The sequence below is a fragment of the Ascaphus truei genome, chromosome 2, assembly GCF_040206685.1.
Source record: "Ascaphus truei isolate aAscTru1 chromosome 2, aAscTru1.hap1, whole genome shotgun sequence".
NCBI classification, from domain to species: domain Eukaryota; kingdom Metazoa; phylum Chordata; class Amphibia; order Anura; family Ascaphidae; genus Ascaphus; species Ascaphus truei.
Window position 1 is genome coordinate 252,487,994 of NC_134484.1, and position 15,566 is coordinate 252,503,559.

The window sequence follows — 15,566 nt, forward strand, 5'->3', positions numbered from 1 at the left end:
TGGGTCTTAATGAGGGTTTCACATTTACCCCTTTCATCTAGCCTTGTCCACCCCTATTGTCTTGCCATGCAATATGTGCAAAGTGCATTCATTTAATTCCCCTTCAGTTCCTCTGTACATAATGTTCCAACATCAGCACTATATCCACATCACTGTACTGATGTGTGTTCAATGTAGCCATGTAGTGTTTTGGTGTGTACATATTACTTACCTCATCCTATCCAAAAGTGAACCATTTGCTGCACTATGAGCCTTCAGTCACAGTATTATACTGATAACTATAAATATTGCGGTTTGTTGGATATGATTTCTGATATATATGTATAACTTCAAATGTGAATCTCATTTAATTTTAATTTTGTCCATGTCTAGCAGTTATAGTGTCACCATAGTCGGGTAACTGACGACTTGCGCTGCGATTCAATGTGTTCTGGTGTCTGTTACCAGTGGCAGCAAGAGGTTAATTAAACATTCAATTCACCTGCCTATGGCTATTTAATGTGGCAGGTCCTCAGACCCGGCATCCACCTGCCCCTGACGAAGCTCCGCCTGGAGAGAAACGCTTAGGGCGTGGGCACCGTGGCGTGGTGACGTCACATCACGTTGAGCAGTTGATCCCGAGCAAGCAGCAGCTAGTAGGAGCGCTCCGGCAGCACTGGCAGCTCTGTGTACCAGCAGGAGCAGAGGAAGAGAGCTAATCCAGCTAATTATCACGCATAGAGTTGTGATTTACTAATGTGATTACAATTACTGACACTAGCTAAAGGGACTCCCAGTAATTATTGACAGCGATGTTGGAGCTGTGTTGTGTGGAAGCAAGCAACGTTCATATGAAAGTTTAGTAACAGGGAATCCCCCATCATTTGGCAATTTAGCCAGTATCACAGATTGCTATGATATTGTTTCTCTGGTCTACTGTTACCTTACAATCATTGTCACTAGTCATAGGGACTCCCAGTACTTGTTGAGAGCGATGTTGGAGCTCTGCTACTTGCAAGCAAGTAGCGTTCATATGATAGCTTATGTGTGAGGGAATCCCCATTTGTCAAACGGCATTTCAGTGTGAACACTACTTTTGCTTTCATGGTCTGCGGTTGCAGTCATACACAGTGCTGTACACATTATGTGGCTGTTGACGCTCCTCTAGCTGTTTAACATATATGACAATAATTTGCTAACTGTTTTGAACTTGTTATTATCATAATCAGGTAGGAGGTATATCCAGCAATCTACGCTTTATAGTTTAAAGCATTTAGTGACTCTGTGCAATCAATTAGCACTCTTGTTTGGGTTCTAGACCATCAGCTCAACGTGTTTTAATATTTTATTAATATTTTTATTATTTTTTCACTTTTCACCTTGGTTTTTCACTATAGCATTGTTAGAAAATGTAAAAATGTTTATTGTGATGTGCACCCTAAATGTACTTCTGTGAATGCTCTTGTGACTATATCACGTGATCATTCAACTGTTAATAATGAAACAAAAGGGATCTTTAAAGTCTGCAGAGCTAGATGCACGGTAATGGTAACCAGGAAAAGAAAAGAGCAGGGGGCAAGAGAATAGCCAGACCGCTGCTCAGGAATAACCTGAGCCCAAATATCTTTAATCTCTAAGACTTCTATAAAACAGGAAAACCCTTTAACTTTCAGGCCAAGTTTATTCTACCGCTAGTCGGTTGAACTGGCTAAGATATACCATTACTTTGTCGCCCTATCGAAGTTCCAGGTGCTGGTTATCAACTGATTACTACTGCGATTGCCGTCCATAAAATATTCGCTGGAACTCTGCTTTAAACTGATCTAGATTGTATATCAGTGGGCTGTCTAAATTCATAAATACTACTTGATTGGGGGTCAGGAAAAGGCCGAGTCATGCCTAAAAATGAAGTTGACACTGGATCAAAAAATCTGATATTTCTGGGGATTCACGAAATAACGTTCAGGTGACGCAAAACGGATAGCATGAGGAAAGTAATGCGGAATGGGTGGTGCCCCCCATGGCGCTTGAGGGCCAGTAGGAATAAACAGGGGGGGGGGGGCAATAAATGTGGGGGAATCGGGAACGGTCTGTGGTACCCTTCTATCAGGTAAGGGTGTTACCTGAGCCCTCATTCTTTCCAATTCAGCAGTTAACCCCGCTATAGCTACTTTGGACGCTGACAATGACCCTACCTCTCTGTCTGGCTCCCTTCTCTGACTGGCGTGGTACCCCTGAGTGCGCCAAATTTATCAGTCTATTGCAGGGGTATTTCGGGAGCCCTATTGGCTGCTGTGAGCCATGTGTCCCTACTCCCAGAGGCTCATGGGAGTTGTAGTTCCCCTGTGGAGCGTTTGGGTGTAATGGCTGCCATAACGGGACCTTCTGCGCATGCGTGGTGTGTAGCAAGATGGCCGCCACAACTCTGTATCTTCTGCGCATGCGTGAGCTGCTACTGCGCATACGCGGCATATGGCAAGATGGCAGCACCCTTGGCGGAACACCGCCATCTCACTTGCCCACTCCCTGCACCGCATCAACCCCTGGCACTGGCCGGATGCACCCACACACCTCCCCAGCCAAATTATATATATATATATATTGCACATCCGTAAGAGGAGGTAACTTCTGGCATTAGGGGTACAGCACACAGTGTGATATATAGCCGGTGGGATTAGTGTTGTGTGCAGCTGGGACTGGTTCTATTGAAAGGTCACTCTGGTGACTGTGAGAGACTCACCATTGAATATTCACCATCTCCCTCATCTGGTTGATTTGACCCCATATTCCTGGTAACCTGCCTGTCTGCAGTCACAGATTTGTCTCAATCGATTGTGTTTTTTACCCACCATGTGAGTATAGGTCCTGCTGACTACTCCATGTTTAAATAAAGATTTCTATTTTACAGTATTTTACAGTATTATGCTATGGAGCTGGCGCTTCTCTTCTTTTGTTTTTTTGTAGGTGTTTGTGATCAGGCAAGATCACAAAAAGAAGCTTGTCCTCCTCCATACATACTGTTCTCTGAACTGGACAATCCATCAGTTTTATTCACGTGATTGGTTTTATTATATAATTACTTTTGTATTTGTATTGCACTTTTTCACATTCACTTCATTACTATTTATCAGTCACATCATACTCACACCCATTAGCGCTACTCTTGGTTTGTGTTAATATATATATATATATATATATATATATATATATATATATAGTATATAAATCTACTCGCCGAACCAAAAAATCTACTCGTCACCTAGTCCTGCCCCCAACCCCACCCCTGGTCACGCCCCCAACCCTAGTCCCGCCCCCAACCCCGCTTTAAAATAAAATATATAAATAAAATACATTTTATAAATTCCTAGTCAGAACAACATTCGTTTTTTGACATAAATGTATTTATTGTATTACATTATGCTACAATTAGTCCTGGTTACGTGTGTGTGTGTGTTTGTGTGTGTGTGTGTGTGTGTGTAAATGTCGGATCTAGAAATAAAAGCCAGGTGTGAATGACTAGTTTCCTGAACCCCTTAACCAGTGTCTGGACGTCCCGCTTCACAATATCTAAAGCAGCAATCCCGCCTGGGATCTTACCTGATCCGCAGTCCCTCAATGTCCAGGTACCCTCATTCCCGCAATGTTATACATTGGAGGGGAGGTGTTCCCTACCTGTCTTCTGGTTTAGGGGGGATTCCGATGTCTTCCGTGTGAAGCTCGAGAGTTAGATCTGGAAGAAAGCAGTATAGGTTATTTTGGTGTAGTATAGGGCAGTTAAGATATATAGGGTAAATAAGATATCCAGATCAAGAGTGTGAGAGAGTGTGGGTGACAGAGAGAGAGAGTGTGGGACAGAGAGAGTGTGGGACAGAGAGAGTGTGGAAGAGAGGGAGATTGTGGGAGAGAGAGAGAGTGTGGGAGAGAGAGAGTGTGGGAGAGAGAGAGTGTGGGAGAGAGAAAGTGTGGGAGAGAGAGAGAGAGTGTGGGACAGAGAGAGAGAGTGTGGGAGAGAGAGAGTGTGGGAGAGAGAGAGTGTGGGAGAGAGAGAGTGTGGGAGAGAGAGAGAGTGGGAGAGAGGGAGAGTGTGGGAGAGAGAGTGTGGAGAGAGAGTGTGGAGAGAGAGAGAGTGGAGAGACAGAGAGTGGAGAGACAGAGAGTGGAGAGACAGAGAGTGGAGAGACAGAGAGTGGAGAGACAGAGAGGGGAGAGACAGCAGAGAGGGGAGAGACAGAGAGGAGATTGGGGCAGGGGTGACTGACTGACTGGGACAGGGGTGACTGACTGACTGGTGCAGGGGTGACTGACTGACTGGGGCAGGGATGACTGACTGACTGACTGGGGCAGGGGTGACTGACTGACTGACTGGGGCAAGGGTGACTGACTGACTGACTGAGGCAGGAGTGACTGACTGACTGGGGCAGGGGTGACTGACTGACTGACTGACTGGGGCAGAGGTGACTGACTGACTGACTGACTGGGGCAGAGGTGACTGACTGACTTACTGACTGGGGCAGGGGTGACTGACTGACTGGGGCAGGGGTGACTGATTGGGGGGGTACCTCTGATGTCACACACATACTCCCATACACACATACACATTCTCCCATACACACACACACACACACACACACCCATTCTCCCATATATACACACACACACACTCTCTCTACACACACTCTCTCTACACACACAGGGGGGGGGGAGGAAAGGCCGCGACCAGCACAGCACCACGCTCCCCCTCCCCACGCCCATCTCCCGCTCGCGGGACCGGGGGGAAGCAGGTCCTTGGGGGACATCCTCGCTCCCATCTCCCGCCCCACGGTCTGACACGGGAACCGGAGACCTGAGGGGACAGGGGAGCACCAGAGCGGCTGGAGGCAGCAGGATGGAGGCAGAGGGGCCACGGGGGTGAGTTCGGGAGGCAGCATGACAAAGGCAGAGGGGCCACGGGGGTGAGTTCGGGAGACAGCAGGACGGAGGCAGAGGGGCCACGGGTGTGAGTTCGGGAGGCAGCAGGACGGAAGCAGAGGGGCCACGGGGGTGAGTTCGGAAGGCAGCAGGACGGAGGCAGAGGGGCCACGGGGGTGAGTTCGGGAGGCAGCAGGACGGAGGCAGAGGGGCCACGGGTGTGAGTTCGGGAGGCAGCAGGACGGAGGCAGAGGGGCCACAAGGGTGAGTTCGGGATGGCAGCAGGACGGAGGCAGAGGGGCCACGGGTGAGAGTTTGGGTGGCAGCAGGATGGAGGCAGAGAGGCCAAAGGGGGAGTGCAGGGGGCATGGGGAGGCAGCAGGACGGAGGCAGAGAATACTTACCGTGTCCAATGATCTGGAAAAAGAATTGCCGCTCGTTAGGGCGGCTCGTATAGAGCCTGGCCGCGCACCCACAAAGCCTGGGAGCGCGTGCCAATCAGCAGTCAGGTAGGGGGAGTTTTTTTTTTCAGCGCAAGCAGGGAAAATTTCAGCGCGATCAGGGAAAATTTAAAAAAACAAACACGTGTGCTGCTTGGGCCAATAAGTGCTCGCCCAGAGGTTAAATCCAATCGCCCCGGGCGTACAAATGTATAGGATTGTCGAACACTGTATATATATATATATATATTACCCACCATAACCTTAATGACAGTGGTGATTACCTAGTCTAGTCTCAAACCTGCTAGCCATTAAGACCAGCCTCACACTGATGATACCCATCAAGGTTGAAACATGTATGTGAGTAGGTCTAATGGCTTTGCATCTCATCCCAGCCTCTGTTTAAAAGCTGTGTTTAAAACAGCATGCATTGGCTTGAGGATTGGCTTGTGTAATACGAGCTTGAGACAAAAGGTGGCACTGAGTGCTCATTTGCATGTCATTTCCCAGAATCCCTTGCTGCAGTGGAAGTGCTGTATGCTGGGTGACAATGGGGAAAGACAGGGTTGCAGACCTGTCTAAGACATGCAAATGAACATACAGTATTATTTACAGTTGCTATATATATATATATATATATATATATATATATATATATATATATATGTATATATATATATATAGTACTACAGTACATACATTGTCACTACAATATAATAAAATATTATTTAACTTAGATTGTAAGCTACATGCGACATGGATTTATTTTCCTATTGTGCTTGTATGTTTTCGGCAATTATATTATGATTCCCTGTATTCTACTATCTATTTTGTAAAGCACTACGTACATTGTTGTTGCTATACATAAAAAATATATATATACAGTACATACAGTACATACATAAACCGGACTTCAGAATAAGCAGGTGAGTCCTAGCTTACTGAGGACAAAAGCTTAGTTAGTACAAACCACTTTCTTATCTTTTCTTTTTTGTTTTATTTATAAATAAAGTGTATAAACGCATTACACTTGTTAATAAAATATATATAGCCAATCACATCGATTGATAAAGAATAAATAACAGCAGAATGTAAAAATCATATTAAAATAACTTTGGACCATACACTGTATTTACTAAGCGGTTCTGAATCATAAGGCCCCAAGACTTGTCAATTCCCACTGATTTTCTGAGTCTCATTAATTTGGAGTCTTGCATCAACATGCTTCAATTGAGTATCACTGATAAAAATCAGTACTTTTCCATTAAAATTATATTTCTTATACACCAAATCGCATTTATTTCATATCTATGGAGGGTAACATCTCGTGGGGTGCCATGTTATTTTTGTAGCCCAACTGGAGCGTGCATCCCAATTTATCGGTACCACGATTTTGACTTTTCCGGTGCGGTTGCAGGACTCATGGCCCAGAGAGCAGTAAGATGAGCTGTGCAGCCATCTCTGTCCCCATCTGCATTTGTCTCTCTGTCTGCAGGGTCTCCCCGCAGCGCTGAAGGTAAGATGCAGGGCTGTATTTCCTTACCAACCCCCTGATGACATAGAAGCCCTTATATGGGGCAGTACATCATGAGGAGGATGCTATATGACCATATTTGGGAAGTAGATTATCAAGGGGGCTGGACAGGACACGTAACACTGTCCAGCCACCTTGATCATGAAGACCAAATATGGCCTCCCCTCATGATGTAGAGACCTATATAAGGCCATCTACGTCATCAGTGGTTGGCAAGGAAATACAGCCCTGCACCTTACTTTCAGCGCTGCGAGGAGACGGCTGCAAACGAGGACAGAGACGACTGCGCAGCACTAAAAGGTGAGTACCGGTATTCTCACTCCCAGCAGATGGCCCATCAAGCGAAGGGTTAATGCTGCAGGGGTCCCATTCAAAAGCATGGACCCCAAAACGTGCTATTCTTGTGGCTGCAAAGGGCAGACCCGCCAACAGGGGGGTCTTCCGAGGTTGGCGTCCCGGGCCCTGTGAGTCAGGGCGCCCAGCCCCCCTGCGCAGACGTGCCTCTCGACAAATCTGGCCGCCCGGTCACCACGGGGGTGAAATGATTTTGTGCGCTGGTGCTCCGCCAAGCAGCGCATGCTTTTCTCTCTCTCCAAAAAAAAAAAATCCCCCTACCTGATTGATTTAACTCGTGTTGGCACGCTGCCAGGATTTTGTTTTTGGGCGCGCACCCAAACTCCTATATGAGCTTGCAAAGTGAAGCCCGCCTTTTCTTTTGGATCCTGTATGGAGCAAGTAAGGTAAGTACTGGCCCATGCCTCCCTTGCCTCCCCTTACCTCCCATGCCTCGATGCCCCCGTTAGCTGCGATTGCCTCCTTAGCTGCGATTGCCCCCCTGCTCCGATTGCCCCCTTAGCTGTGATTGCCCCCCCTTGCTCCGATTGCCCCTTGCTCCAATTGCCCCCCTTGCTCCATTGCCCCCCCCTTGCTCCATTGGCCCCCTGTGTGCCTGTGTGAGTGTCTGTGAGTGTGTCTTTGAGAGTGTTTCTGTGCGAGTGTGTCTGTGAGAATGTGTCTGTGTGTTTGTGTGTGTGTGCATGTGTGAGTGTGTGTGAGAGTGAGAGTAAGAGTGTGTGTGAGTGTGTGTGAGTGAATACAGACACCAACCCACAATTAGTCATAGTCACCCACCCACGTGTCACCACCCAAGTGTGAGTCACCACCCAAGTGTCACCCACCCACCCAAGTTTCAGTCAGTCACCCACCCATCCAAGTGTCAGTCACTCACCAACTGTCACCCACCCGTCAGTCACTCACCCACCCAACTGTCAGTCAGTCACCCACCCACCAAAGAGTCAGTCAGTCACCCACCCAAGAGTCAGTCAGTTACCCACCCAAGAGTCAGTCAGTCACCCACCCAAGAGTCAGTTAGTCACCCACCCAAGAGTCAGTCACCCACCCAAGAGAGGTATCAGACCCCGGCCCTACCTTCCCTGTTCCTCCTCTGCTGCCGCTGCAGGCCTCCATGTGCCTTCCCTCCCCCCTACAAATCCTCCAGCCGGGGCACTAGTAAAGTTGATCATCCAACTTCCTCCCACCCCCTCTGCCCCGGCCCTGCTACCTCCCCAACCCCCACCCCCTAGGCCCATACTGAATCCCCCCCCAGGCCGTTTGTCACATTGGATGTAGCATTGGGTATCTTTGATTTTTTGTTGAAAATATTAAAATAAACAGATTGCTTTGTAATGTTTTTTTCCGTATTACAACAAGAAAACAGTTAAGTAAAAGTTGCATGCTAAAAAAATTTTTTTGGTGATAGGTACACGGTGGGATGGGGGGGGGGGCTGCACCTTTCATTTGTCCTGGGCCCATGATTTCTGTTGGCGGCCCTGGCAAAGGGGCCATGATCGGGCCCTGTTTTTTAGCAATTTGTTTTTCTGCAGCCACAAGTATAGTAATTCTTGCTACATCTCTAGACGAGAGGCCCACTAATGGTTCTGAGACTTGTCAATGCTTTTACATGTCTTCCAAGACCTGTGACGCATGTCACACAGATTAAAAACTGCAAATAGTGATTCTGGGTAGTGAAGTACAAATGAGCACTAGGTGTCACTTCTCATCCTGTCCATATTGAGTGTTGATACCTTGTTATTGTAACCGGTATTCCACCCCACCCAATCGCAGATATAATGTCGGTGCAAGGGACATACGGTGTTACCAGGTGTGGTGAATATACCTGCAGGCTCACAGGAGGGCTGAGCCTCCGCCAGTGAGAGCCTGGGGTGAATCCTCTGGAATGTTTCTTGGTTTCAGCGCCTCCACCTGTGTAGGATTCTATGGGAATGTAGAATGATCCTAACATAGGAAACCACCCAGAAACCACATACACCAGTATTATGGATAACAGGTTTACTGAATGAACAAATTATACTATTACATCATACTTATAACATTATAACATCACCACGTTATAACATCCCCACACGGTGCCCACAGCCCAACCCCCTTTGTCCCGTGGTCAGCGCTGCCACTATGTGTTAAGAGAATGTTATGATCTGTTGGTGCACTTATAGAGTACATGCCGAGTGCTCCTGCACTCGGACCTGCAAGTGACTTCACAAAGGATCTGTCGCTCTGGGATACCATCTGATCCGGTCCGGTAAATCCTTGCTTGGGGTCCGCCAGGGGCGATCCCACCCTGAAGATAGTCTTTCTCTCTGGGCACAAACTTGAACCCAAGTCTCCTTTCAGGAAGCGCAGCGTCCGCTGTGTCCCTATCTATCACTGGCCCTACGTGACACGGTACCTAACCTAGGGCCTGTCCCTGTAGCACCACAAGCTGGGGAGTGAGGACCTCTCTGGGACCTAAGGGATTAACTGGCCTATCCCGTCCCCCTAGCTCTTCCCGGTCCTAACTCTAACTACCTAGTACCTAGTACTTGCAGTAACGCACTGCCACCTACTTGGTACGTACAGCAAAGGTGCTGCACACACACGGTGCCTGCCTGTCTGACCTCACAGCACTGACAGCCGTGACTCTGACAAGACAGCACTCACACTAAGGGCAAAGTCCCTAACTGGGGCCGTCCCTTAATAATTACCCACTAACCTGGTGGGGAGTTGGGGCCTACCTTGGATGTGGGGGACCTTGCTTGGTGCAGGAGCTTCACTCGCTCCCTGCACCCTTCCTTCCCCTTCCTGCTCCCAGCTCCAACTGACTAGCGTGGGTTCAGAGTGAAAAATGTATCTACTTGCCTTCTGAGAAATCCTAAGCCCTATTGGCTCCCTGGTATCACGTGGGGCATACAGAGGCTCATGGGACTCGTAGTCCCTGCTCAGAGCCTTCCCTGGTAGGCTAGGGCTTTGCGGGCTTTCTTTGTGCTTTCCTGCACATGCGCAAGCTATCTGGGGCTGCCGTGACTCTCTCACTGCTTTCCTCACCCTCGCGCGACTTCTCCCTACCTCTGGAGTACCTTCTGCGCATGCGTGACTCTGTCGGGCCGCCGGGGGCTTACTGCGCATGCGCAAACCGGCGCAACATGGCGGCGCCCTGCACAGGAGCCGTCGGAGATCTCCAGCGCACCGGAGCGCTCCCTCCTCGGCCCCCACCCTCCGGAATGGCCGTCGGGTCTGCCGCTGGCCTCCGGCAGCACCCGCCATCGATCCTGGCCACGGAGGTGATGGGGGTCGCAGGGAAAAACGGGTGACCTGGCTACACTATATTAAAAAAACTTTTTTGATGACTGCACAAGCTGGAGCATGACATTTACCTTAGCACAGGTGTGCCCAAGTTCAGTACTTAAGGGATACCAACAGGCCAGGAGTTCAGGACAATACTGTACATATATAGCAATAAAGCAATTTGTCTTGGTGATAATTTAATTAAGGTTGGAACAACTGTATGTGAAATCTTGAAGGCCTGGCCTATAGTCCCACTAGCTTTTTTAAATGTATTTGTTATTATATTTGTCCAACGTAATAATTAACTTTGTGTTGGAAAAATCAGTGCTTTTTTAAAACAAATATTTGTAGCATGCCAAGGTAATCAGAAAATTGCACTACTGTACCTCTCTGTGCAAAACTGCAGTCGCCACTTTGTTCTCCTGATACTCCCAACCACTGTGCGATGATACTAGACCTCCTTCGTAAGCCATATCGGGTCACCTTGCATTCCTACAAAATTGGACTGTGTTGTCAATATTGTGGATATAAAAATAAAGTAAGAGCAATAGCTTATGTCTCTCCTCTGATACAAATAGTAGTTTTGTTCAGTTTAGGCAATGCAAACCCTTTATGAAATTACATTTAAATAAATAGATAGGATGAAATGTATAACATCTCTACACCCAGTTGAGAATAATTTTTAGCCTAAGATGGGAGTAAAAGATAGCTGATTTCCTTGAAAAATTATATTGTAATACTGTATTTCACGGGAGACCAGGCAATTTACACCTTTTTTATCAGGATCATACATTGAGCAAAACAAGTTAATTAAGTAAATTGTACATTTATTGACAGGAAAAGGCAAACACACAATGTTACACAAACAACATAAGAAAATACACACTTACTTGGGAACCGGGGTAAAAAAAAAATACTCTCCTAGGTGCAGGGAAATACTACATAAGGATTTTCTCCTGACTGAGACTGTCACAGAAGACCAGGTTTTTTTTTTTTTTTTAGCATGTTCTTGTATAGCGCTGGCTAGTTGCAGGCACAGGTCCCTTACAATCTATGTTTTTTTGTTGCCTGGGGCACAGGGAGATAAAGTGACTTGCCCAAGGTCACAAGGAGCCGACTCCAGGAATGAACCAGGCTCCCCTACAATGATATCAGTGTCAGTCAGTGTCTTTACTCACTGAGCCACTCCTTCTCCCTATTTACACCTTTTCAACCGGGATCATAATATTGAGCAAACCAAGGAGGTAAAACAAATTGTCATTTATTCCATAGAAACAGACATACACACAGTGGATTACAAAACATATAAGAAAAACACACTAGGGATCTGGGGAGAAAAACTAGATTTTCCTAGCTTCTACAGTCCATAAAACAAAGTTTGTAGTTGACCGGGACTTAGCCCAATATGTCCTGGAACTCAAATCGGCATGAAGTTCCACACTCCACAGCTGTATCAGCTCCGGAGACACTGAAATCCCTTGACCGGGAGATAGCACAAATCTTCCTGGTACTCTTTTCAGCTTGCAGTTCCAGCCGGGTCGCTACGTTCAAATCTGAGAACTTGGTCCCGAAAAGTGGGACTTAGAAAATGTATCGCCTGGAAATTTCTGAAGCTGGCTCGCTGCTATTTCTCACAGAACATCTTTTGGTCAATTCGAATTTCCCGCTGCTGTCTTGGTGCTCGAATCTTGGAATAATCTCATTACCTGATTGGCTGCTTGGTTTCTTATAGTATTTTGCCTCCATTCACAAAATACTCCAGCCAATCCCTAGCGTGGGAGAATTTCTACCAGCCTATCAGCGACTTGCCAGTCTCCTGAAGCCGTGCATGAGCGGATTCAAAATCTGACCTGGGCACGCGACAAACTGGCACCTCTGCCATTTATCAGTAAGAAGCCACCCATGGAGTTAGGCATCTCAAGGTCTGGTCTGGGCAAATGGTAGTCCGATGACTTCCATTCAGCCCCAGATGAGGGTACTTGAGGCTAACTCCTCCGCCCAAATGGCTTTCACACTTTGGCTATTTCTGATGCATTCAAGTCCGGGACCTGAGCAGACTTAGTGGCACCAGCCTGGTAGCCAACTGGTCTCTATGAACCACAGACTTGGAAATCCCTAGCTCATATACAGTGCATAAGCATATACTATTACACACAATGTTAAAATAAAAATATTTCACAATTTCTTCTAAGTCCCTTGTCTACTAGGTTTGAATAAAAAGACACGCACGTTCAGTTTCAGCGCTCCTAGACCTTCCTATAAGAAAATGTTTAAAAAGTTGAACCAAATAGCACTTAGGTTCAATCCTAGAGTTACTTTTCTAAATACATAGGAAAAGGGGACTTAGACATGAAATCAGCCTCGCAACCCTATCGATGGTTGGGGCAACCCAGAACCTCTATACTTGGTTCTGGTGATTGGGACATATACTGGGGGACCCCCACTAACCTAGGGACCCCTGACTGTACCCGGGATACACATATCCCTATGCCCCCCTTTACCTTTCTGGTCTGTGCTGAAGCAGAGAAACCTGGAGGTGAGTTGTGTAACTGTTTTCAAGGGAGGATTTTGACCAGAGAACTGTGTCTACATGTCCCCGGGAATCTGACCTGATCCCCGGATACATTTTTGGGGTGGCCAGCAACCCCTTCTACCTAGACACAATCCGACAACACTTTTACTGCAAACCCACCCCCCCCCCCCCCCCCCTTGAAACTTATAGCCTCTGAATCTCCACTGGTTAGCACTCCTGGAAAGGTAAAACACACATAAATTAGTTAATGCAATACAATCACATACATTGCATGTACCATAAATGGGTTCAAGAGCTGACACTCTAAATTACCCAATATGGCTCAGAGGTAACCAGCCGGGCATAATACCTTTATTGATGGCCTGGTTACCCCCTCACTGTCACAGACTAAGCCTGCAATGTCCTAGAACTGAAATCAGCCTGCAGTTCCAATCGCCACCCCTCCCTCTCTCCGGAGGTCTGAATTTTTAACTCACTGGACTTGATGCTTAGAATCTTAGAGAACTCCAGAAAACCTTAGAGAACTGTAGAGAACTGCAAATCTGATTGGCGCAGTGGTTTATAATACCTCTGAGTTTCATTCACAGCATACTACCCCCCTTATCAGAAGCGTGAGAACATCTGAGACAAACTGGTAGAAAAACAGGGTTATCTGGAAATCTGAATGAACCAAGGGGCATGTGCAACTTGGCACCTCTGTCTCTGGTTCCCTCAATGCCACATGCAGTGACAGGCTCCTGCAGTCTGACAGAACAACTGGCAGGGTGCTCATCTTTTTCCTCTGCCCCTCCTTGTTACCAAATGGCTGGACACCTCTGACATCCGGGGTGCCCTTTGATCCCAGATGGCTAGGCAGGCATCCTGGCTCCTATGCAAATGCTTACGCTGGCAGGGACTTAGCTGGACTCTGAGAGTCCCCCAACAACCTTATCTACGGTTGGGGATATCTATGAACCCAATACTGGTTCTGGGCTACCTGGCAATAACTGGGGTACCCCTATGTTACCTAGGGATCCCGGCAGCTACAGGAACACTTTTCATCCCTGTGCCTCATTTTACTGTGCACAAAGCATACATGTACTTAACACACTTTGTTAATAAAATATATACTTTAAAATATCCTAAGTCTTTCTGGTATGGGGAATAGCTGCACTTTATTTCTTACGAGCCATATTCCCCACTCACTATTGCATAGACATAAAGTTGTGAGGGGATTCTTAGAATCCATTCTAAGTATGATTGGAGCACCTCAGCACCCCTATACAGGTTCTGGGTGACCTGGGCATTAAATTAGTATCCCCCTTAACCTAGGGACCTATTGACTGTTCCAGGGACACCTCACATCCCTATGCCTCTTTTACCTTTCTGGTCTGTGCTGAAGCATGGTTGGATCACCTCAGAACCCATATACAGATTCTGGGTGACATGGGCATTTACTGGGTATCCGCATTAACCCAGGGACCCCTTGACTGTTCCAGTGACACCTCACATCCCTATGCCCTGTTTACCTGTCTGGTCTGTGCTGAAGCAGGGAACCCCCAGTGGTGAGTCGCGAAAGCGTTTTCAAGGGGAAGTATTGCCGTGACAATGTGCCTACATGTATCCAGGAATCACTCATGATTCCCGGGTACATTTTTAGGGGAACCAGCAACCCTGGACCCCTGCTACATAGGCACATTCAGACAACACTTTCTCCGCAAAACCCTCCTTGAAACTCATACCACAGCAATCTCTGCTTGCTGGCTCTCCTGGAAAGGTAAAAACACATACAATGCGTTATTACCGCACATTACAGGTTATGCATGTACAAACCCTGGGCTCAAGAGCTTACACTCTATAAACCCAACACACGGATCAGGGGTAAATAAATCGGCTTACACCTTTATTTGATAGCCTGGCTACCAACTACCTTCACACTGTAATTTTCCTAAATATTGTTTTTTTTTGTTGGAAGATTAGACACTTCAAGGCCTGAATGCAGCAAAATAATGGATGCAGGGACAGATTTACAGAGCTCTATCCATACTCGAGAGAGAACGGCATATTCAGATGTTTGAAATGAACATACTGTACTTCCCATGTAACTCAGGTGTGTTCACAAGTGCAGCATCTCTCCATATAAAGGAGTCTTTTGGGAGAGATGCCTGTGAACATACCTGAGATCATTTAAATATGCAAAGTCTGGGTGGCTAATACATACTTAGCATCACATTATTGGAAGCTTACGCAATGTTGCACCATAATAACGTGCTGTTAAGCCTCTGCTAATGATATAAACAACGGCTGCCGTTTTTTCCATAAGATTAACTTATAACTTATAAGTGACTGTGTGTGTGTGTGTATCAGTGACTGTGTCTGTGTCTGTGTGTGTATCAGTGACTGTGTGTGTGTATCAGTGACTGTGTGTGTGTGTGTGTGTGTGTGTGTGTGTGTATCAGTGACTGTGTGTGTGTGTATCAGTGACTGTGTGTGTGTGTGTATCAGTGACTGTGTGTGTGTGTGTATCAGTGACTGTGTGTGTGTGTGTGTGTGTGTGTGTGTGTGTGTGTGT

General features: G+C 46.9%; 1 protein-coding gene across 4 annotated transcripts in view; it reads right to left on the reverse strand.

The window, feature by feature from the left end:
* Positions 1-15,566, reverse strand: part of LOC142487211 (NFX1-type zinc finger-containing protein 1-like) — a 162,065-nt gene that overhangs the window by 75,824 nt on the left and 70,675 nt on the right. For all 4 annotated transcript variants that reach the window (XR_012799167.1, XM_075586049.1, XM_075586051.1 and 1 more), the window contains exon 9: positions 10,869-10,974. Coding sequence is in view for 3 of the 4 variants with exons in the window: in XM_075586049.1 (XP_075442164.1) it covers positions 10,869-10,974 (106 nt within the window). In the remaining variant the exon portion in view is untranslated. The remainder of the gene's footprint in view (positions 1-10,868; positions 10,975-15,566) is intronic.